The 25,511-nt window shown below is 41.2% G+C and overlaps 1 protein-coding gene across 1 annotated transcript; it reads left to right on the top strand.

The window, feature by feature from the left end:
* The first annotated feature begins 23 nt into the window (after nt 1-23).
* si:ch211-140b10.6 (protein POLR1D-like) lies at nt 24-20,473 on the top strand. The gene is made up of 3 exons (XM_055636902.1): nt 24-198; nt 15,904-15,978; nt 19,483-20,473. The coding sequence occupies exons 1-3, from the start codon at nt 173-175 to the stop codon at nt 19,766-19,768; spliced, it is 387 nt and encodes a 128-aa protein (XP_055492877.1). The 5' UTR covers nt 24-172; the 3' UTR covers nt 19,769-20,473.
* Nucleotides 20,474-25,511: the final 5,038 nt, after the last annotated feature.

Below are 25,511 nucleotides of genomic sequence, written 5' to 3'. Positions count from 1 at the left end.
AGAGGAGAGAGAGGGGGCGGGGACACTCCGGTCTTCAGCGGTCCTGGCGCGCGCCTGGTGCTGGAAGCTATAGGATCTTTGCTGGAAGCCGCGCGCACCGTCAGGCCGGTTTGAAAAGCAACCGAACCAGCGGCGGGCGGTTAAACGGCCGCCGAAGCCGCGCAGGGTTGTCATGGAGAAAGATGGCGAGCTCGAGAGGTAAACGCGTGTGACTGACTGACTGTCGGCCGCCTTGACATGGGAACCATGTTAACGCGGGCAGCGGCCTGATCGGGCCTCTTCCTACCTTCCCGTTACCTCCCAAAACGATTGCAATTTTTCCTCGATCAAAACACAAAGTGTTGGAAAGTATCCGACAGAATCTGTGGAGGGAAATTAGACAGGAGACGATTCGGGTCGCTACGCTTCCTTATTATTACCTGCTCTGCGTTTGTCTCCCAGTCACAGGCCGCTTATCGCTTGACTTGTTCCTATTTGAATCTCTTCATTTATGTGTATTTATATATCTATATATACCTCAGTCCCTGCTGGGTGGCATGGCGTGACGTTGCGTCTCTTTCTGTGGTGGTTTCCCCCACCTCACAAAACATGTCCCAGCCTCAGCGCTGGACCTTTGGTCGGTCAATGTCTTGTAAAACTAGGCTAGAAATGTACAGTAGACCAGGCAGCATCTGTGGGGCAAGGGAGGATCAATATTTCCAGTCTTCCACTTCGTGCCATTTGCAATGTTTTACATTTGATCGAGCTAAATGCCAACGAAATAAGAGGGAATTTATATACCAGAAATTGATGCCTATGCCATTGTTTCATTCACATTGGTATGGCCTGCCTCACTTAGCTTGCCAGGAACAATTTCTTACCCTCTGTTATTAGGCGCCCAGACTCCCATCATTGAATTCCCGGGATAGCTGGACTGTCATATGTTGATAGAATAGAGCGGCTGGGCTTGTATACTCTGGAATTTAGAAGGATGAGTGGGATTCTTATAAAAACATGTAAGCTTATTAAGGGGTTTGACACGCTAGAGACAGGAAACATGTTCCTGGTGTTGGGGGAGTCCAGAACCATGGGCCACAGTTTAAGAATAAGGGGTAAGCCATTTAGAACGGGAGAACAGAGAGTTGTGAGTCTGTGGAATTATCTGCCTCAGAGGGTGGTGGAGGCCGGTTCTCTGGATGCTTTAAAGAGAGAGTTAGGGCTCTTAAAGATAGCAGAGTCGTTGATATGGGGAGAAGGCAGGAACGGGGAACTGATTATGGATGATCAGCCATGATCACATTGAATGGCTCGAAGGCCCCGATTGGCCTACTCCTGCACCTATTGTCTATTAATCTACACTCAACGCTACCCTGGGGGAAAGCAGCCAATATAATGTCATAAGGAATAGTAGAATTAGGCCAGTCGGCCCATCAAGTCTATTCTGCCATTCAATCATGGCTGATCTATCTCTCCCACCTAACCCCATTCTCTAACCTCCCCATAAATTTTCTCTAAGTAAGCATTAGGCCACATTGGTTGTTTCTAAACATTAAATAGCATTTGTAAATCTTCCCAATTCTGCTAATGTATCCATTTCAAATTGCGCTTTTCCAAAATTTTGTATACCCTCAACTTTTGTTTCATTTATAAATTATGATAATATTCACTCAATTTCTTTGCTGGTATGTAGAATATTATGGGGCTGGATCATTTTAATTCTGGCCTCTTGCTCATTTCTGATTGCTGAGAGCCAATGTACTTAACCCTCTGAACCCTAGTGATTCTCATGAAGCAAAGCTGACTGCTGGCAGGGTGTTGACTTTTGATGCGCTGCCCTGATGACTGACATTTTGCCTTATTTCAAACTGTTTTTAAACATCTCTGATGGAAACATATAAAAACACTTACATTAAGTGTAAAATAAGTGAATAGGACCATTGTAAAATGTTAACCAAGAATTAAAACATTTAAAATATTTCACCTCACAGCAAAGGAATCTATCTTATAAACTGTAGAAAGTGTGACCTCATTCAAATATCCTGGTATAAAGCTGAGCAGCTGGATGTGAAGTTCATCCTGCTTCGCTCTCCAACATCTAATCTTGAGATAATTTAGACCAGTGCTTCTTAAACTGGTGAATGGTTCAGCCTAGGGCAAATGAAATTATTTTGGGGTGAACGAACTAGAGGGGTGAATGAAGGGTGAATGACTTAATTTATTCAGATATGTATATATTTTTTCTATACTTAAAAATGGCATTGCCATTAAAGTGGTTAGTAAGCTCTTATTAGTTTTAATGGCAGTGGAGCTGGAAATTGGATATGTTCTTTTCTCTACGTATGGTTTTCTAATTTCAACATAGCAGGATATTTCCCAAATTTACTGTAATATAAAATTTTAGGGAAGATCAGACGAGCTAGTGGGATCATACATTTTTAAATGGCATCACTGGAGGATCGCCGTAGACAATTGTTGAACTGTAACTTTACTTTCTGTGGCAATTTAGCTACCAAAGTTGATATTTGGTGGTATTGTGAGCTTTCGTCGGGGAGAGTTATAGAAAGTTACTAGACCAAGTTGGACCCATTGGGTCGCTGTCACACGGGAGGCCTGGTCCCCCAACGCAATCCGTTCCTCAAGGCAATATTCCACCCAACGTAATATTCCACCACTCACTCATAGCCCCCGCGGGAGGCCTGGTACCCCAACATTGGAATGTTTTTTTTTATCATTCTAATAGAATGATTTTCCAACTCCAGTGGTAATTAAACTTTTTTTTTCACTCCTAGTTTTCTTTAAATATTTTTAGAATGTTCAAAAAGTTTAATAAAATAAACACTTAAGAAATTAGTTAATTTATATTTTTTGCTCATGTGACAAAATTAATTATATATTATACACAAGGGAGAATAAGACGAAAATTATCAAAAAACACAAGAAAATTTAGTCGAGGGTGAATGAAATTTTTGTGATAAAGACTCAAAGGTGAATGACATGAAATAGTTTAAGAAGCACTGGTTTACACTTCCACATTTGGCATCAGTGTGTGGTTTTCAAAAAACATAGGTCCATTAAGCGGTTAGAGTTCACCGATTCCTACGGAACTGCTAGCAGTCAGCTAATTCCATTTTCTTGACCTTGCATATTATAATAAAATCTTACATAGGCACAATAAAATAATACTGTCCTCATTTTTAATTAAATTAAAATAATTTATGAAACATTTAAAATAGGCAGAGTGGTTGTGTGGAAAGTGGAGAAAGATTGGATGGAAAGATGTTGACTGATTTTCACCATTGACTGCATTTCACCAAATGCAAGCTCACCATCAGTGAGCTTGCATTTTCCTACCAATTCTTTCAGTGTGCTTCTATATTTCATGTAGCTCTATTGCATCAGATCATCTTGGATCTGACCTGCTACCATATTTAGTGCTTGCATGCTTGCTTTAGTCAAGAGTGTTTTATTGTCATACGTCCCAGAGAGAACAATGAAATTCTTACTTGCAGCAGCACAACAGAATATATAAACATAGTATATTGTCAACAATATAATAAACAAGAGGAAAGACAGTTCAGTGTGTATATAAACACACACACACGCACGCACACAAAAAACAAACAAATAATAATAGTGCAAAATGACAAAACCATTGCCCCTAAGTTCAGAGCTTATTTGGAGGTTGTAGTGTTTTAATAGCCTGGTGGCTGTAGGGATGAAGTTGTTCCTGAACCTGGATGTTACAGTTTTCAGGCTCCTTTAGGCTGCACCTTATACGGAGAACTGGTCAAGCTGGCCCTTCATATACTAGAGTCATCTCCACCATGTATTTTGATTAGTCCTTAGGTGATGCATCTAATAGAGATGTTTGAAAACTGTGACTAGAGAAGTTTTAATAAAATTAAAATTATGTATGAAACATCAAAACCAGGCAGAGAGTATGTACGGAAAGTGGAAAAGAATGGGAACAGGAAGATGTGACTGGTGGGATCATTTTGAAGGTGGTGGAGAATAGTGTGTTGTACGTGGAGGCTGGTGGGATGGAAGGTGTAAACCAGGGGAAATGTATCCTTGTTCTGTCTGTGGAAGGGGGAATAAGAGCAGAATTGTGGGAGATATGTGCAAGCTCCATCCCCAACAGCAGACAGAAGTCTGGTTAACTGAAGAAAGAACATCTTGGATATCCAGTTATGGAAAGTTTAATCTTGGTGCAGATTTGGTGAAGATGGAGACATTGAGAGTAAGGGATGACATGTTTGCAAGAGGCAGGGTGGAGGTGCAGTCAAGGTAGCTGTAGATATCAGTGAGCTTGTAATACACGTCAGCAGATAGTATGTCCCCAGTTATGGTGACAGATCAAGAAGGGGAGGGGTAATAAATGTCAGAGATAATCCAAGTGAATTTGAGGGCACGGGTGAAAGTTAGTAGGAAAGTTTATGTAGTCAACAAGTTCTGCTTGGGCGCAGGAGGCAGCCCCTATGCAGTCAACAATGTAGTGCAAAAGAGTTGAGGAACAGTACCAGCGGATATTTGGAATAAAGTATGTTTAACATAGACAGCAAAATTCAAGCATAACTGGGGCCCATGCTAGTGCCCATGGCTACCTTTGACTTGAGGGAAATAAGAAAAGTTGTTGAGGACAAGTTCTGCCAGGTGGAGGAGAGTGTTAGTTATCAGGAACTGGTTGGGTCCCTGTTCAAGGAAGAATTGGAAGCCCCAAAGTCTTACTGACGGAGAACGGAAATGTAAAGGGACTGGATGATAAGATTTAAATGCCATTCGGATTGGCACATGGATAGGAAAGGTTTAAAGGGATACTAGACTAAGTGGGACCCGTTGGGTCCCTGTCACAGGGGAGGCCTAGGCCCCCCAACGCAACCCGTTCCCCAATGCAATATTCCACCACTCACCCGTTCCCCCAATGCAGCCCATCCCTCCAACGCAATATTGCACCACTCGCGCATGGCCCCCGACTGCGCAGGCACGGCTCATTTCCCCTCATCCCCCAGCACTCCCTCCCCCTCTTCTTCACCCTCCCTCATCTTTCCCCTCTCCTCCTCCGCACCCCCAAACCCTCCCTCACATCTCCCTCTCTCTCCTTTCCCCTACCCTCAGTCACTTCCTCCCTCCCTCCATAACTGCTCTCTCCTCCCTACCCCCCTCCTATCCCTCTATCTCCCACTCCTCACCTCCCCCTATCCCCCCCACTATCCCTCCTCACTGCCCTCAAAGGGCGGGTGGGGGAGAGGGATGAGTGATGAGGGAGAGAAACGGGACCAGGTCCTCTACTGGGCCTCCACTGAACCCCCTCCCCGCGGCGGCCGCCGCCGGTGGTGGGGGAGACGATAGACAAGTTACTTTGAGGAGGGGAGAGAGGAGTTTGTGAGTGAGGCGGGACAGGCTGCCGCCGGTGGGGCAGTAAGGGGCGTCGCCATCCCTGCCATGGCATTGACTGACAGGAGAAGAAACCAATCTGCGTGGCGATGACTGGTGGAATTGCGCATGCGCGGTTTTTAAGATTTATAAACCTCGATAACCTTTACAATATACCACCGATCGGAATGAAACTTGTTGCACTCGCAGCACAAGAGAACAGTGAGTAACCTGGCTAAAAAATCGTAGCGCTATCTTGTACTGTTTTTGCGCATATAGAAAAACCCCGCAAACCGGAAGCACAAGATCAGAGTTTTAGTTATGTATGGATAGATAGATGGCCCAACGTTGGCAGGTGGGACTAGTGCAGATCGGATGTCATGATCAGCAGGGGAAAATTGGGCCAAAGGACATGTTTGCGTGCTGTATGACTTTATAGCAATGGTAATGATAAGGCAATGACAGCCAAGGAATTGGAAGTTATTGAAGTAGTGAAGAGCTTATAAAGTGTCCTGGATGTAGGTGAGAAGGGACTAGACCAGGGGGGTACAACATAGAATCATGGTTTCTGGAGATGAGTTTGAAGTAATGGGCCTTCCAAGGCAGTCCTGTTTGCATTTTGGGAAGGAGATAGATACGGGTAGTGCTGGGTTGGGTAACTATAAGGTTTGAGGCTAAGGAGCGGAGATTGCTAGAGGCAATAAAATCTGTGGTTTAGGAGGTGATGGCTGGTGATGCTTGGCCATGGCATGGTAGAAGTCAGTCCACCAGATTACAGTGGCACAGCCTTTGTCAGCGGGTTTGATGACAATATTGGGATTGGTACTGAGTTGAGTGGAGGACCATGCATTTGTAGAGTGCAAGATTGGAGTGGGTAAGGAGTGGAGAAGTTGAGATGGTCGATGTTACAGTGGCAATTGATGAAAAGCTGACAGAGGGTGTCCAAGTTCTGCTGAGTTCTTCCAGCACTTTGTTTTCCATTGTTTTGTCAGATTTCAACATCAATATTAAATAGAACTAGAAAATCAAACTTTGAGGTGTAGAGAAGCATCACAATGGTAATTCCTTGTGGGATGATAGATTTAAAAAACCCAATTCTCTCAAGCTTGAAAATGTATACATGTATGAAGGAGATATGAATAATATTAAAAGTTAAACATCACCTGCAGGATGAAGGGCAAATGTATATCTATCTTCACAGCATTTAACTACTACTTGAATGGTTTCACCGTTCTATTCTTTAGGCTATTCCAGGTACTAATAATTGTGCAAATAAGTGTGTTTTGAATCAAATTAAGAACCACATTGCATGAAGGGATTTCTGCCACAATTCCACCACCAAATGTATGGTATTCAATATTGCAAAGATACGTGAGGAAAATAAATTGTGAAGAGAACGCATTATATGCAAAGGGGGGGTGGATAGGTTGAGTAGACAAACATCTGGTGGATGGTTTAGTGGTTATTATTGTCATGTGTACTGAAATATAGTGAAAAACTTTGCCTGCACGCTATCCAGTCAAATCATGCTATACATGAGTATAATAATCAAGCAAATCACAAGTACAACAGGTACAGGTATAAACAGAAAAATATCAGTGTGCAGAATATAGTGTTGCAACATTAGAGCATTACAGAGATAGAGAAAATGTAGGCTTAAAAAAAGTGCAAGGGCTGCAATGAGGTGGTTTGAAAGATCAGGATTACAGCCTTATCTCCTGAGAAGACTGTTCAGTATTCTGATGAAGTGAGGAAAAGCGAGACCATCAACATTTGCAGGAAGAAGAATATTAAATGGAGAGAGAATATTGTATGATGTTGCTCTGGGGAATCTGGATTCAGTGTTTCCACTTTGAAGGAAATTACCTGAAATTCGGGAAATTCCGGTTGTCTTCGGGTAATTTTAGGGAAATGAACAAATTTCGGGGAATTTCCTGGCCCAGTAAGCCTTCTCCAACCCATGTGCGACTGCTGCCCCAACTGTGCACGCGCGGTATCTGGGACCACTGCATATGCGCGGGGAGACGCCAAAGGGTCCAATCAGACCCGTGGGATGATTTGCGGAAAAAAAAGTATGTGCCTGTATATTTACGACCATCCATGCCTGTGCAGTTGGGGGAGGCCCGTCAGTCACGTTACAATTGAAAATGGTGCCAGTGACACGATAGAGATGCCAACTGAGATGCACATGCGTAGAGGGCCCAATATCCGCGTGTGCGCAGTTGGGGAAGGCTTACCGGGCCAGAAAATATCATCAAATTCCAGGTAATTTGGAAATCTATTTCAGGAAAAAAAAATGTTGAGACGTGGAAACACTTTCTGGAATAGCATGTGGAAACGGCAAACACAGTCTGTCTCTGAGTTACAAACACGATATATGCACACTCCTACATTTGAGGAAGCTCCCATAATATTGGATGCTACATCTTGGCAGGACAAATCAAAATAGGACGTAAATGGTAGGGAATTGAAGAATGCAATTGAACAGAGGGGTCTGGGAATAACTGTGCACAGTTCCCTGAAAGTGGAATCTCATATAGATAGGGTGGTAAAGAAAGCTTTTGGTGTGCTGGCCTTTATAAATCAGAGCATTGAGTATAGAAGTTGGGATGTAATGTTAAAATTGTACAAGGCATTGGTGAGGCCAATTTTGGAGTATGGTGTACAATTTTGGTCGCCTAATTATAGGAAGGATGTCAACAAAATAGAGAGAGTACAGAGGAGATTTACTAGAATGTTGCCTGGGTTTCAGCAACTAAGTTACAGAGAAAGGTTGAACAAGTTAGGGCTTTATTCTTTGGAGCGCAGAAGGTTAAGGGGGGACTTGATAGAGGTCTTTAAAATGATGAGAGGGATAGACAGAGATGACGTGGATAAGCTTTCCCCCACTGAGAGTAGGGAAGATTCAACCAAGGGGACATGACTTGAGAATTAAGGGACAGAAGTTTAGGGGTAACATGAGGGGGAACTTCTTTACTCAGAGAGTGGTGGCTGTGTGGAATGAGCTTCCAGTGAAGGTGGTGGAGGCAGGTTCGTTTTTATCATTAAAAATAAATTGGATAGTTATATGGACGGGAAAGGTATGGAGGGTTATGGTCTGAACGCAGGTGTATGGGACTAGGGGAGAATACGTGTTCGGCACAGACTAGAAGGGTCGAGATGGCCTGTTTCCGTGATGTAATTGTTATATGGTTATATTATATGGTTATATATTCTTAAATTCAAAAGTGAGACGCATACATATTGTTACAAATAGCAAGCTAGTGTCCTCTTTCTCTACTTTTAGAAATTATTTTTGATACCATTCATTACAATACCGTGGAGGTATAGATGCCATATTGAGTGATCTTTGTATAGTTTCTATCTAATGGAGAAAACTGACTAATGGATGTCTATGAAATGGAACCCGTTTATTACATGGGGATAACCTGTATTTGGAAAGGTAAATGGAATGATGGCCTTTATTAAAATGGGATGTGGTGTATGAAAGCTTCAAATATATAGAAATCGGTGAGGCTCCACCTGAGGTACTGTGTACAGTTTTGGAGTTTTTATGGAAGGAGGTATATACATGCAATTGGGGGCAGTTATGAGAAGGTTCTCTTGATCGGTTCCTGGAGTGCAGGAGTTGCCTTTTGAGGAAGGGTTGAGTAGACTGAAGGTAGAGTTCAGGCCAAGATTAGGTAGCAGAGCAAGCTCCTGTTCCCGTTCTTGTGTTGTGCTTTATCTGGTATTGACAAAGGCAAGTCAATGAAACTACAATATGAACAATATGAGTTTTACAAGCTACCAATTACAGTCTGTGGGAAACCTTTTACTGTATGTTCCAGGGATACCATATGTTTCACTGCTGTTACCCCTGATAGTTACTCATCACAAGACAACTAAATGCTCCATCATAATCAGATTTTTATGTTGGTAAAACATCTGCTCTCTTTAGCAGTTGTTATAAATAATTCCATAGAGCAAGTGCAGTGCAAGTTTGGCAAAGTTTGTGATGACTAAAGTAAAATGAATGGTTCATTGAATCATAAGATCTCAAATTTAATCTACAAATATTCTCTTGTGATTGGTACTGTTAGTCTACAGAACCTGTCTTTAACCAAGCGAGTGACAGGTTGCTATTGTAATTCTGAAAATTATTTTCTGTTATGCATGATCACAGTGTAGGTGAAAGTTGGTTTTGTCTAAGTTTATTTATTGCATCTTTTGACTCATTGATTAACTGCTAGTTGCTATAATTAACAACAATCACTGTAATAATTGTTGCATATATTAGAAACGTGATTATAAAATATGAACAAATCTGTTTTTTATTCTTCAAAAGTGATATTTTGATAAATTACCTGTTTCACTGTTAGATCTTTTAAACATTTAATGCAATATCCATTGCAGTTTATATCTTCTTTGTACCCTACTCCCTCAAAAAAAAAGTGTTACATGGTAAAAGGCCTGAAATAGAGGTATCTTACGTGATATTTTGGATGTAACCTGTGTGTTTGGAAATTCTCCACATATGAAATATGTTCTGTCTGTTCCAATGCTGCAAAGAATAGATCTGGCTACATTGCCTTCAAACATTTTGTTCAGTTATACCATCCTGCAGCATGTCTCTTGTAGGATACATTATTCAACAGAATATCTTTGATCACAAATCAATTAGTCAGTGATCTGCAAGAAATGTTATCAGGGCAATGGACACTGGATCCAGTGGGGGTTTGTCCTGAAATGATGTAAAAGTTAGTAAGCCGCAAACAGATGCTGCTGGGAAATGGTCAGTGCAGTGAAATATGACCTCTGGTTTACCCAAGACATCCTGATGTTCCAAGTTCTTCATAAGATCATAACATCATAAGTGATAGGATCAGTATTAGGCCATTTGTCAAATCAAGTTTACTCCACCATTCATTCATGGCTGATCTATCTCTCCCTCCTAACTCCATTCTCCTGCCTTCTCCCCGTAACCTCTGGCACCTGTACTAATCAAGAATCCACAGTGCCCTCCATAATGTTTGAGACAAAGACCCATCTTTTATTTATTTGCCTCTGTACTCCACAATTTCAGATATGCAATAGAAATAAATCACATGTGGTTAAAGTGCACATTGTCAGATTTTATTAAAGATGTCTAAGAAAGAACTGCAGATGCAGGAAAAATCAAAGGTGGACAGAAATGTTGGAGAAACTCAGTGGGTGAGGCAGCATCTATGGAACGAAGGAATAGGTGATGTTTCGGGTCGAGATCCTGCTTCAATCTCGACCCGAAACGTCACCTATGTCTTCGCTCCAGAAATACTGCCTCACTCGCTGAGTTTCTCCAGCATTTTTGTCTACCTCAGATTTTATTAAAGGCCATTTTTATACATTTTGGTTTCACCATGTAGAAATTACAGCTGTGTTTATACATAGTCGCCCCCCCACCCCATTTCAGGGCACGATAATGTTTGGGACACAAGGCTTCATAGGCGTTTATAATTGCTCAGATGTGTTTAATTGCCTCTTTAATGCAGGTATAAGAGTGCTTTCAGCACCTGGTCTTTCCCCCAGTCTTTCCATCACCTTTGGAAACTTTTATTGCTGTTTATCAACATGAGGACCAAAGTTGTGCCAATGAAAGTTAAAGAAGCCATTATGAGACTGAGAAACAAGAATAAAACTGTTAGAGACATCAGCCAAACCTTAGGCTTATTAAAATCACCTGTTTGGAACATCATTAAGAAGAAAGAGAACACTGGTGAGCTTACTAATCGCAAAGGGACTGGCAGGACAAGGAAGACATACACAGCTGATGACAGAATAATTCTGCCTATAATAAAGAAAAACCCTCAAACACCTGTCCGACAGATCAGAAACACGCTTCAGGAGTCAGGTGTGGATTTGTCAATGACCACTGTCCGCGGAAGACTTCATGAACAGAAATACAGAGGCTACACAGCAAGATGCAAACCACTGGTTAACCGCAAAAATAGAATGGCAGGCTACAGTTTACCAAGAAGAGCAACCACAGTTCTGGAAAAAGATCTTGTGGACAGATGAGACGAAGATTAACTTATATCAGAGTGATGGCAAGAGCAACATATGGAGGAGAGAAGGAACTGCCCAAGATCCAAAGCATACCACCTCATCTGTGAAACACGGTGGTGGGGGTGTTATGGCCTGGGCATATATGGCTGCTGAAGGTACTGGCTCACTTATCTTCATTGATGATATAACTGCTGATGGTATTAGCATAATGAATTCTGAAGTGTATAGACACATCTTATCTGCTCAAGTTCAAACAAATGCCTCAAAACTCATTGGCCGGCGGTTCATTCTACAGCAAGACAATGATCCCAAACATATTGCTAATGCAACAAAGGAGTTTTTCAAAGCTATAAAATGCTCAATTCTTGTGGCCAAGTCAATCATCTAATCTGAACCCAATTGAGCATGCCTTTTATTTGCTGAAGAGAAAACTGAAGGGGATTAGCCCCCAAAACAAGCATAAGCTAAAGATGGCTGCAATACAGGCCTGGCAGAGCATCACCAGAGAAGACACCCAGCAACTGGTGATGTCCATGAATTGCAGACTTCAAGCAGTCATTGCATGCAAAGGATATGCAACAAAATACTAAACATGACTACTTTCATTTACATTACATTGCAGTGTCCCAAACATTATGGTTCCATGAAATGGGGTTCTCTATGTATAAACACCGCTGTAATTTCTACTTGGTGAAACCAAACTGTATAAAAATGGGTCTTTATTAAAACCTGGCAATGTGCCATTTAACCACATGTGATTTTTTTATATTACATATCTCAAATTGTGGAGTACAGAGGCAAATAAATAAATTTGCTGCACTGATGTACATCCTGATGTACCAGTGGCCAGAAGATCTGGGATGACGGTGGAACTGAAGAAAATCCACATTAGGCAGGAAATGGTGTTGTTTAGACTGATGGGACTGAAGGCTGATCAATCCCCAGGGCCTGATGGTCTGCATCCCAGGGTACTTAAGGAAGTGGCTCTAGAAATCGTGGACGTATTGGTGATAATTTTTCAATGTTCTATAGATTCAGGATCAATTCCTGTGGATTGGAGGGCAGCTAATGTTATCCCACTTTTAAAGAAGGTGGGAGAGAGAAAACAGGGAATTATAGACCAGTTAGCCTGACATCGGTGGTGGGGAAGATGCTGAAGTCAATCACAAAAGATGAAATAGCAGCACATTTGGATAGCAGCAACAGGATCAGTCTGAGTCAGCATGCATTTATGAAGGGGAAATTGTGCTTGACTAATATTCTGGAATTTTTTGAGGTATAACTAGGAAAATGGACAAGGGAGAGCCAGTGGATGTAGTGTAGCTGGACTTTCAGAAAGCATTTAATAAGGTCCCACATAGGAGATTAGTGAGCGAAATTAGGGCACATGGTAATGGGGGTAGAGTGCTGACATGGATAGAAAATTGGTTGGCAGACAGGAAACAAAGAGTAGGGATTAACGGGTCCCTTTCAGAATGTCAGGCAGTGACTAGTGGGGTACCACAAGGCTCGGTGCTGGGACCGCAGCTATTTACAATATACATCAATGATTTAGATGTAGGGATTCAGAGTAACATTAGCAAATTCACAGATGACACAGCTGGGTGGCAGTGTGAACTGTGAAGAGGATGCTATGAGAATGCAGGATGACTTGGACAGGTTGGGTGAGTGGGCAGATGTATGGCAGATGTAGTTTAATGTGGATAAATGTGAGGTTATCCACTTTGGTAGCAAAAACAGGAAGGCAGATTATTATCTAAATGGTGTCAAGTTGGGGAAAGGGGAGGTACAATGGGATCTGGGGGTCCTTGTTCATCAGTCAATGAAAGTAAGCATGCAAGTACAGCAGGCAGTGAAGAAAGCGAATGGCATGTTGGCCTCCATAACAAGAGGCGTATTGGAACAAAGAGGTCCGTCTGCAGTTGTATAGGGCCCTAGTGAGACCACACCTGGAGTATTGTGTGCAGTTTTGGCCCCCTAATTTGAGGAAGGACATTATTGCTATTGGGGGAGTGCAGTGTAGGTTTACAAGGTTAATTCCCAGGATGGCGAGACTGTCATATGCTGAGAGAATGGAGTGGCTGGGCTTGTATACTCTAGAGTTTAGAAGGATGAGAGGGCATCTTATTTGAAACATATAAGATTATTAAGGGTTTGGACACGGTAGAGGCAGAAAACATGTTCCCGATGTTGGGGGAGTCCAGAACCAGAGGCCACTGTTTCAGATTAAGGGGTAAGCCATTTAGAACGGAGATGAGGAAACACTTTTTCACACAGAGAATTGTGAGTGTGGAATTCTCTGCCTCAGAGGGCGGTGGAGGCCAGTTCTCTGGATACTTTCAAGAGAGAGCTAGATAGGGCTCTTAAAAATAGTGGCGTCAGGGGATATGGGGAGAAGGCAGGAATGGGGTACTGATTGGGGATGATCAGCCATGATCACAATGAATGGTGGTGCTGCCTCGAAGGGGCGCAATGGCCTTCCCCTGTACCTGTTGTCTATTGATGGGTCTTTGTCCCAAACATTATGGAAGGTATTGTACTTTACACTGAGAATTCCTTAGCCCTCAGCTTGAAAAATAACAGAATCCATGATTATGTATGATTGGATAACTGATAAAGATGTTTTTGTATTTTTCATATTTCATATTTATAAATTTCCAGATATATTTGAATCATTAAAAAATGCAATACAGAATATTCAAGTCAACATATTTAAAACAAGTCATGTTATTCCCGTTACTTAACATTAACACCTCATAAATTATTCTCTTATAATCTTAAATCAAATACATCATGGGGTTGCACAATATAATTTAGCCACATTACATGAATGGAAGGAATGGCTTAAACTATGTCCTCAGCTGCACACAACTGATTTGAGCAGCTCCCTTAGCACATACAGTAGACCTCCACCTTTGAGCATGACTGTTTGCAATGTCATGTAAATGAAAGTAGTCATGTTTAGTATTTTGTTGCATATCCTTTGCATGCAATGACTGCTTGAAGTCTGCGATTCATGGACATCACCAGTTTCTGGGTGTCTTCTCTGTTGATGTTCTGAAGCCATCTTTAGCTTTTGCTTGGTTTGGGGGCTAATCCCCTTCAGTTTTCTCCTCAGCATATAAAAGGCAAGCTCAATTGGGTTCAGATCGGGTGATTGGCCACACAAGAATTTACCATTTTTTAGCGTTGAAAAACTCCTTTGTTGCTTTTGCAGTTTGTTTGGGATCATTGTCTTGCTGTGGAATGAACTGCCGGCCAATTAGTTTTGAGGCATTTGTTTGAATTTGAGCAGATAGGATGTGTCTATGCACTTCTGAATTCATTATGCTACTACTATCAGCATTTGTATCAATGAAGATAAGTGAGCCAGTACCTTCAGCAGTCATACATGCCCAGCCATAACACCCCAACCATCGTGTTTCACAGATGAGGTGTTATGTTTTGGATCTTGGGCAGTTCCTTCTCTCCTCCATACTTTGGTCTTGCTATCAATCTGATATGTTAATCTTAGTCTCATCTGTACGCAAGACCCTTTTCCAGAAATGTGGTTGCTCTTTTAAGTACTTCTTGGCAAACTGTAACCTGGCCATCCTATTTTTGCAGTTAACCAGTGGTTTGCTTCTTGCAATATAGCCTCTGTATTTCTGTTCATGAAGTCTTCCATGGACAGTGGTCATTGACAAATCCACACCTGACTCCTGAAGCGTGTTTCTGATCTGTCGGACAGGTGTTTGAGGGTTTTTTCTTTATTATGGAGAGAATTCTTCTGTCATCAGTTGTGGAGGTCTTGTCCTGCCAGTCCCTTTGCGATTAGTAAGCTCACCAGTGCTCTCTTTCTTCTTAATGATATTCCATTAAGCCTAAGGTTTGGAAGCCTAGAAGCCTAAGAAGCCTTTCTTCTTAATGATATTTTGGTAAGCTTAAGGTTTGGCTGATGTCTCTAACAGTTTTTATTCTTGTTTCTCAGTCTCATAATGGCTTCTTTGACTTTCATTGGTACAACTTTGGTCCTCATGTTGATAAACAGCAATAAAAGTTTCCAAAGGTGATGGAAAGACTGGAGGAAAGCTGAGAGCTCTCTTATACCTGCATTAAGGAGGCAATTAAAAACACCTGAGCAATTACAAACACCTGTGAAGCCATGTGTCCCAAACATTATGGTGCCCTGAAAATGGAGTGAGTGGGGGGTCTATGTATAAACACAGTTGTAATTTCTACATGGTGAAACCAAAATGGATTAAAATGGTATAAAAAATGTATAAAGATTCTATTACAAATCTCAAATTTTGGAGTACAGAGGCAAATAAATAAATGATGGGTCTTTGTCCCAAACATGGAGGGCACTGTATAACATTGCACTTTCTCATTGAAATATGCTGAATAATATTAGTACTAAAAAGTGCATCAAGCATTTTGGAGTTGGAAACATGCTAGAAGGAAGGTAATAAGAAACTAATTGTATAGGTTTAGATTTACTGTTTTCTATTTTTAATCAATAAAAGCAATATTTTTTGTTTAAAATAGGAAAGCTGTGGAAGAACTTCTTACAGAAGCAAAACGTGGAAAAGCCAGGGCTGAAACAATGGGACCCATGGGCTGGTAAGCATATATTTAAAACCAAAGAAATTTGCCAGTTGCAAAATAATTAAAATTATATAGCATTCTCAAAGTATTGTATAACATGACAATGAAATGTACAAGAAACATTGGCACTACTCGCAGCACGTGAAACAGCATAGGCCGCGCGCAGCAGACCCATTGTGACGTCATCAGCGAGACCATCTCGTTTAGATTCAAAGTTATTTCAGATTTGTGAACATTTTGATTAATAACTGGAGAAATAATGCATGAACTATTCAGATAAGACGATTTCAGAGTCCAAAGGATAAATCTCTACTGGAATATGCAAAAATGTTACCGTCAGCGCGACGATTTTTCAAGAAGATGTGATTATATACACAGGCACACACACACGCACGCGATCAGACTTTTATAATTATAGAGATATGGATGCTACAATTGGGAAGGAAAATGATCAATAATTCTGAATGCTTTAAAGATATCTTAAACTAATCAGCAATCTTTGATTTAATAGAATAAGGAATTAAACCCAAGACAAAAGGAAAATAAATGCTGGGAGCAATAATAAATTTGCCGAGGGGGAGGTGGGTTGGATAGATAATCCTTGCATCAAGACCTTTACTGGATTGTGGTAAAGTCAAGGTGGTGCTGAAATGGATACAAGCAAGGATCACCCCATGGATTAGTTCTAACTTGCTTTGGACGATGGCCAATCCTTACAGTAAAATGCAAGAACAGTGTCTTGCTGAATGGTAGTTAGATGACATCTATCTTTCAAACCCTGAAATAATAGGTCCCCATGGTCATAGGAGTATTTTAATCCCCTAGAAATAGTTGGTGAGAAGAAACATACAAAGAGAGTTTTTTCATCATAATGATATACTGCCCTTCACAGCATAACAAGTGGTATACTATCATTGAGATACTTCCAAAGAACTACTCAGCAGTGCAGTTGAGTAATAGTTTATATTTTTTAGTGATGCCACTGACAATTTACAGTTATGTTTTCTTTTGGGATGGAAAGCTGCCATCAACACATCTGCCAAAGGAAGATATTTTGCCTGCTACTGAAAATGTGAAGTGTCCCTGTGCCTACCAGAAGCCCATGGGGCATCTGTTTGGTATCATAACATGCTGGTAATCATTCTACGCACTTATTCTCTGAACATGTCATCTCAACATTTCTAAAGATTAAATTGGTAGGTTCATCCACAAGTGAGCACCTTTGATTTGAACAGCCACTAGGATGATATTTGGACACCATTCGCACTTTCCCCATAAACATTAATGAAGTGTGAATTCCAAAATTATTTATTTCATCCCTATTTTCTTGGTGAGGACTGGTTCATGTCCAACAGGTATATCTGGTTACATCATTTATTTTCATCTGAGAAGTTCCAATCTTGAACATTCTAATGTAAAAAGCAACATCAGGAAACTACCTGCTTAGTTTTGGAGCCAGGGGATATTTTTGTATTTGGCAAGAAGTTGCGCAAACCTTTCAGCTTTGATGTACCTATTAACTATTCCAGGGTTTTTTATACTAGCTCATAAAACAGCAAAACTACAAAGATTGATATTTACTAACGTATATGAAGAACCCATGAAACATGAGCCTGAGAAAATAAATTAGCATGATTCTCCAGATTTGCCCTCACTCCATTTTTGGAAAAGTACAATTACAAGATCCATTATTACAGTTAACATGTAAATTTTTACACAAAGGAATCAAACATGTAATTAAAAATCTATCAAAATTCCTAACAACTTCTTCCCGCACAAATTGATTGTTAATAATGCATATTACTTGAATGTGGAGCTATTCACTGCAGTTAGAATACATATTTTCAGAAATGTAATTATACTTTTTGGGACTCCTTTTCGCAGCATGTTAACTTTTGTATTGTATTATCACCACCAAACGTGAGAGCTATTGAAGTTTATTGAACCATAATTTATGATTTGTAATTTTCATATGTAAATGTCAAAATTTGCATTTCACAGGGATTATACCTGATTATTGTGTATCACAATCAAGTGGTAGTCTTCAGATGGATACTGCATTAATGACTTGGTGTGCCACTACTTAATCAAAAGGACAATTGCTAATATTATGTACACTGTGACATTTTAAGATGATCATGTATCCTTGGTAATTTCTATTGAATAAAATTAAGTAGAAACATTTATATATTTTAATATGGATTTAAATATTAAAAGAGAGCCTTTCTAAACAATGAAATAATCAGAACAATAAATGGTTGTATTTTCTACATCCAAAATATGATGCCATCACTCCAGGCCCCTCTGGATTCACATGCTTTTTAATCCCTTCAACATTTGAATTCAGAATTCTAGGACAGACTTAATATCCCTTCACTGGTTGCCTGCTTTTTTTTGGTATTTTTTTCCAGTTCCATGACCTATGCTCTTTCAACAAAATGTCTGGAAACACGTGGGTTATATGACACCCTTTTTTTTTTAATCTATTAGTTCCTTAAATCTTCAGTACCTTTTTACATCAGTCTTCTCAAAACCTGCATCGGCGTAAACATCTTTGACCAGTTTCCCCATAGTCATCAACTTGTGTAAGTATGGTCATGTAACTTCCCATGCAATTCAGTGAGACCAGTGCAGCATGGTCTAGGCTGGAAAGAGGAACTGTGAAGCTCCACTGTTCCCAAGAGAACTGTAAGAAGTTCAGTAGGGCTGCATAGAGTTTGCCAAGCAGTTTGCATAGAACAGTAGAGCACAAGAACAAGACCTTCAGCCCATGATACTAAGGCTAACTTTTACCTGCCTCCATAAAATCCATATCCCTCCATTCCCTGTACATTTGTGTGCCTATGCAAAAATGGCTTACATCCCACTATTGTATCCGCCTCAACCACAAACCCTGGTAGCACGTACCAGGCACTTACCACCTCTGTTTATTTTTAAAAACAACTTGCCTCGCACCTCTTTAAAATTTGCATAACCTTAAAGTTATTCTCTTTATAATTATTTTTCCACCCTGCGAAAAAGATTCTGACTGTCTACCCCATCTATGCCTCTCATTATTTCATATACTTCTATCAGGTCTCTAGCATCCTTTAACGTTCCATGAAAACAATCCAAGTCGTGAAGCTAATACCCCTAATCCAGGCATTATTCTGGTGAACCACCTCTGCTTGTTTTCCAAAGCTGCTGCCTTCTTTCTGCAATGGTACAACCAGAACTACATGCAATACTCCAATTGCAACTTATCCAATATCCTATAAAACTGCCATTTGCCCCCATTACGTTCTTTGTTTATCTGTTTAAAACCTTCCATGATATAAATGATGCTATACCAGTGTAAACTCATACTCTCTTCTCACAGTTGATTTGTTGTGAGCACTGACAGTCCGACTGAATTTATACAATGCCTCACTTTAATGATTTGAAGTGGAAGCTCCATTAAATTCTCTGACTAATTCTTAACTGATTTTTTTTTTCTCTTGTATTCTGAATAGTGAAATACTTTATATTTTGCTTTAACAGGATGAAGTGTCCTCTTCCAGGAGCTAACAAACGGTTTCTCATCAATACTATTAAGAATACAATACCATCTCGAAAGCCAACATATGAGCAGAGACAAAGGGAAGAGGTTAAGGATTCCAATCTAAATGAGAATGAACGAAGAAAAAAAGAAAAGACTCACAAAAACAGTTTTCAACCCTATAAACATGGATCAAAATCTCGAGTGAAATCTAACAGGTCTCCATCTCCGAGGGAAAGTGACTCAAAAAGAAACACTAAAAAATACAAGAGTACAAATGATTATTGAAAATTATATAAATCAAATGAGTGACTAAAATGATTAGAAGATAAAAGCGTGCTCAAATTATTAGAAAGTAAGCATTTGTTTAAAAAAAAAACCTCAGACTTAGTCCTAAAAACAGGACCAACTTGCAAATGTCTTTACGGGGAGCTTTTAGCATACACACTGTAATATCTAAATAACACTTTGTACAAATCTTCCATGTTATACATAATTGTGGCAATGGTAAACAATGTCCCACACAGAATTATTAATACAGTATTGGAGTGTTCAATTGCTTTTACATTAGTAATACTTGGAGATAGAAGGAGATAATGCAATAAAATACAGAAGTATAAAGAATTCATAGCATTCTACAAATATGATAGTGATTATTAAATATACAGATAATTATTTTTATAGTTATTTTATGGTACTTGTGTGCTCTTTTAAGTGGCTTTACCAGGGAGAGAAACATTTTTTTCATCCACACACCAGATGGGTTTTAGTGATTTCTATGCAATTTCCTTACAAATTCTAACAGAAAAAATGGTGAGCTGGTCAATATTAAAGTAAGAAGCTCAAGCCATTGAGTAGCTTTCAATTGTTGGTTATGATTTATATTTTGTTGCAAAACTGAGGATAACTTTGCTAGTCTGGTAAGGTTTGATGTGTAGAAACTGACTATACCAAAACATTAAATATTTACAGATAAATCATAATTTATTCATGTGGAACGAAGTACCTTTTTCAAAATGAAGATTTGTTCTTGAACATGTGGTGTCTTTAGACTGCGCGTCTCAAATATACAGTCTTTTTTAAATGTCAGAGCACTTCACTTTACTGCACTTCAGAAGAAAAATCCTCCTTCGTTTCCCCCACCCTCAATTGTGCACGAGCCATATATAAACAGTCATATAATACAGAAACAGAACTCTGGCTCAATTCGTCCATGCACAGTAAACTGCCATGTACAGTGATCATATTTGCCTGCTTTTGACCCATATCCCACAAATCCTTTCCTATCCATATTCCAAATTTCTTTCAAATGTTATGCTGCCCGTCTCAACCACTTTCACTGTTTTTCACTCCTTTTACCCCTGGGGGGGCAGAGAGGAAGGGGGCCAGAGAGGAATGGGGCATAGAGGGAGGATCTCTCCCCTCCCCCCCCTCTCCTCCCCCCACTCTCCTTCCTCCCCTCTCCTTCCTACCCCCCCTCTCCTCCCAACCGCTGCCGCCACGTTGTAGAACTTGAAGGAGCCCAGCGGAGCATGCTGCACGACTTGATCACGTGTTCAACGGCTTAAATCCAGAGCAGGGGTGGGGTTAGGACGACTGGGCCACGTAACTCGCAGCTCATGGCTTTGCGTTGAAAACTCTGCGCAGCTTGCCGTGTGGAGCAAAGGCATTGTGACATCATCCAGCTCGTTTCAGCACGTTAGATTTTAAAAATATGAAAGATTGGTGAACAATTTTAGTAAAAAAAAAACGGAAAATAATGAATCAAATTTTCAGATGAGGGGATTCTTGAAATCACGAGGTAAATCTACCGGAATATGTAAAAATGTCACCGTTACCGCGTCTGGTTTTCGAGGAGATGTGAATCACATATGAACACACACACACACGCACACACACACACACACACACACATACACACACAGTAGTTATATGATGGCAACTTCATTCATATATGTACCACCCTTTTATGTGGAAAAGGTTGTCCCTCGGGTTCCTATTACATTTTCCCCTCTTTAAACCAACGCCCACTAATTCTTGATTCCCCAACCCTGGAGATAAAGACTGTGTGCATTCACCAATCAGTACCCCTTATGACTTTGTGCATCTCTGTATGATCAAGTCTCAGTCTGTTATGCTCCAAGAAAAAGGTCTCAGCCTGCTCAGCCTCTCCCTCTAACTCAGTACTTCGAGTTCTAACAACATCCTCGCAAATCTGCACTCTTTCCAGGATAATGGTATGTTTCCTTTTGCAGGGTGATCACAACTGAATACAATATGTCCCATGTCCCAACTATCATTGCTGATGAGGGCCAGCATGCTAACAAGCTGCCTTTGCCACCCCCTCAACCATTGATGTTACTTTCAGGAAATTAAGTATTTATACTCCTCGGTCCCACTGTTCTACAACACTCCCAGGGCCTCCATGTACACTGAAAATCCTACTCTGTTTTGGCATCCCAAAACGTCACATCCTGCACTCATCTGAATTAAATACCATTTACCATTCCTCGGGTCACTTACCCAACTGACCAAGATCCTGCTCCAATTCTTGATAACTTTCTTTACATCTTTGATATTATGTATTTTGGTGTCATCTGCAAATTTGCTTTGCACATTCTCATCCAAACTGTTGACGTAGATGTCAAACATCAATGGCCTAGTACTGATACCTGAGGCACACTGCTCGTCATGGGCCTCCAGTCCAAAAAAACAAACTTCCACCATTATCCTCTGCTTCCTATCATCAAGCCAATTATATATTCATATATATTTTTGGAAACCTTAATCAATACAATATTAATGAATGGTCATATCAAGAGTTCCTTAAGTGGTTACCAAAAAGTAGTATTATGAAGCATGTGTGCAACTTTAAGGAAGCGGACTTTCATTACTGAAGGCCATATAGACAACCTTGCGGATTAAAAAATATATACAAGTCCGGCACTGATTTTCCGGCAACTGGTGGTCTGGCACCTCCTATAATCCAGACAAAATTATGAGTGCGCACTTAAAATCCCCACCCACACCCTGGAAGTCCCCGGAAATTTGGCGCCAAATCTGGGAGAGGTGGCCGACCACGACCTCATTGGAATTTCTGTGGCGGGTCGAATTTGCCCCTTGTGGCCAAGGCTCGATCTCCGGCCTGGCTGGAGCCTGCAGATCCGTTCTCATAGCCGACTTCCAATGCCAACTGTGGGCTGGTATCTCGGCCACTCGTGGCCTTGACCTCTGTTGGTCCAGTTAAATGGATAATCCAGCAAGTCTCTGGAACCAATGGTGCCGGACAATCAGTTGTGGACAGCACTGATCTCACATGGCATTACTGATAGCGGGCCAAAGCCTATGTCAATTTATAATAATGTGAGTGTTATAAAGGAAATGCATGTGTTATGGTATCCCACAGGTTGCACAAAAAATCATTTCCCCAAATCAGGAAAGATTGATTTTTTTTGAACTGCAGGTTGGAGTCTAGTTTATCTCATTGGCAAGTCAAGATATTCGAAGCTTGGAATTCAGTAACTTGATTTAGACACCAAGGCTATTTTATAGATGAATGATAAATTGTATGATGCTAGTCTGAGCTAGAAATAAGTTTTAACCAGGACCTTGGATCTATAGTAGGATTGTTTTTTAACTCTAGGTTGATGGAGTCCAATGCCTGTCTGTTTCTTCTCTATCGAAACAGCTTGGTTGTCTTCTCTATCGACACAGCTTGGTTGACAAGAAAAATTAAGGATTCTCCTCTTTGGAAGTGTCAGCAATATTTAAGTCACATGGAGTTTTCTAGGTCAGGTGCTTGCTCTAATACACTGATTGATCCAACCTCTACCTCCCCGTGGTCTCATTTGCCTTTTTCATGGCAATTTGCAACACATCGAGGGCACTGGCAACAGGAATTCTGTTGTATTGCCATTCATTATGGATCCATCTTTCTGACCATCCAAGGAAGTTTCAATCAAATTTTTTTATGGTTCCAGCAATTAATGCCTTTTCTTGCCTGATCCTTGTATACTCGGAAAGAATAATAATTGGCCAAAATATGTTAAGTCCTCACGCATTCAATATCACATCTCAACCCCCTAAATCGCCCCACTCCACACCGCTATCATCTCAGTTCATTCCTCCAATTGCCTTGTCATCTCTTTTGCTTCTCCTAATCATTTCCCCAAACTCCACCAATACTGCCCCCACACCCGCTGACCCATCTCTCCGCTTTATCCCTGGAAGAGTTTCTTCATCGGCTTTCCTAGCAGTCTCTCTTCATCGCAATTCTCTTCCCTTTCACCCACGCTAGCCCTCTCTACCAATTGGCCCAATACCAACCTGCCCCCTAGTGCACTTCCTCTGTGATAATTACAAAGGAAAGGACTTTTATAGAAATGTAACCCCTGCTCTGCCCATAATAAATTGGGCTTTCTGCACAGTAGAAGATTGGAGTGCGGGTGTCTAACATCAAGCTAATGCTATGTCTTCCACTTTTCCACTGCCTACTTGCACTTTTATAATTGAAACCATAATGTTCCATCTTTTGTCCTTGTAGAAGATAATGGCTAACCATGAATATAAAAAGAAAATGCACAGGAGACAAGGCAGTGCCCATTCCTTCCCATCCTTGCATCCCCACAGTACCTTGATTCTCTTCCAGACACCCATTCCCAACAACTCTGTCCTCCTAACTCTGTTTCTTCCTTTTCCATCCCTATCCACTTATCCTCCCAATATCCTGTCTTCCATCTCCCCATTCAATCACCATTAACCCAGTTCTACCCCTTACCTACAGGAGCCTTTGGCATGTGAACCTTGAGGCCCTTCATCTGGAGCATGTCAATGCTAGGCGTATATAATAAAAGGAGCATGTCCTCACTTAACCCAGTCACCCATCTCACCTATAATATGTCTTTTGTGGCACCGTATACTGTCCTTCATTGGCCTCATCGATCTCCAGTGAACCCAGAGAGCTGAGGTGGGTCAAAGCCATTTTTAATCCAGAGGAACTAGATAGAGTGCCTAGATAGTGGATGTGGAGAGGATGTTTCCAGTAGTGAAAAAGTCCAGGACCAGAGGACAGCCTCAGAATGAAAGTCAAATCTTTACAATAGACATGAGATTTTTATTTTGCCAGAGGATGGTGAGTCTGGAATTCATTGCCACAGATGGCGGTGGAGGCCAACACATTGGGTATTTTTACAGCTGAGATTGATAGGCTCTTGATTAGTTGGTAAATGGCCTGTCCCACTTACGTGTCTTTGGCACGCAAATTACGCAACCTCGTGGTCTCGTTGAGGCATACGGGCATCGTGTGGCCACGTGGGGCCGGTCCCACTGAGAAGCGCGGAGGGGTATGTAGTGCGCGACATCGCGTGGGGCTCTGAAATGTTTGTAGCGAATGAAATTTACGCTCGCCAACGGCCTGTTGCGTAACTGACGGCCAATATGGGACAGGCCCAAGACCCTGGCGCGACGCAACGTCTCGCCTGCAACAGCAGCAGAAGCAGGCAAACGATCGTCGAATTCGGCCTGGGGCTCACGACCTTTGAGGTCCGGATCCGCCCCCACTTCTACTCCCAGAGCAGAGCCAAGAAAATTGAATATAGACACAAAATGCTGGAGTAACTCAGCGGGACCGGCAGAATCTCTGGAGAGAAGCAATGGGTGACGTTCTTTCAGACTGAAGAAGAGTCTCGACACGAAACATCACCCATTCCTTCTCTCCAGAGATGCTGCCGGTCCCGCTGAGTTACTCCAGCATTTTGTGTCTATCTTCAAATGACGTCACGCGCTCCAGGCTGCTGTGCGGTCGAATGAAGTCGCGTGCGACCTTCGCGGGACCGTCGCGGCTCAACGTGCCCACGAGGTTGCGTAATTTGCGTGCCAAGGACACGTAAGTGGGACAGGCCCTTAAGGGTGTAAAAGGTTATGGGGAGAAGGTAGGAGAATGGGGTTGAGGGAAAAATAGATCAGCCATGATTGAATATTTCATAATATAAAATATTCAATCATGGCTGATCTATTTTCCCCTCATAATGTG

The sequence above is a fragment of the Leucoraja erinacea genome, chromosome 6 (genome assembly GCF_028641065.1).
Source record: "Leucoraja erinacea ecotype New England chromosome 6, Leri_hhj_1, whole genome shotgun sequence".
In the NCBI taxonomy this organism is placed as follows: Eukaryota; Metazoa; Chordata; class Chondrichthyes; order Rajiformes; family Rajidae; genus Leucoraja; species Leucoraja erinaceus.
The sequence above is the reverse complement of the archived record's forward strand: the minus strand, read 5'-3'. Positions and strand labels throughout refer to the sequence as shown.

Bases quoted from the DNA above. Each gene is read 5' to 3' on its own strand.
- si:ch211-140b10.6 (XM_055636902.1), top strand. From the start codon at position 173: ATGGAGAAAGATGGCGAGCTCGAGAG. The intron at 199-15,903 runs GTAAACGCGTGT...TGTTTAAAATAG, and splicing joins AAAGATGGCGAGCTCGAGAG to GAAAGCTGTGGAAGAACTTC. The intron at 15,979-19,482 runs GTAAGCATATAT...TTGCTTTAACAG, and splicing joins ACAATGGGACCCATGGGCTG to GATGAAGTGTCCTCTTCCAG.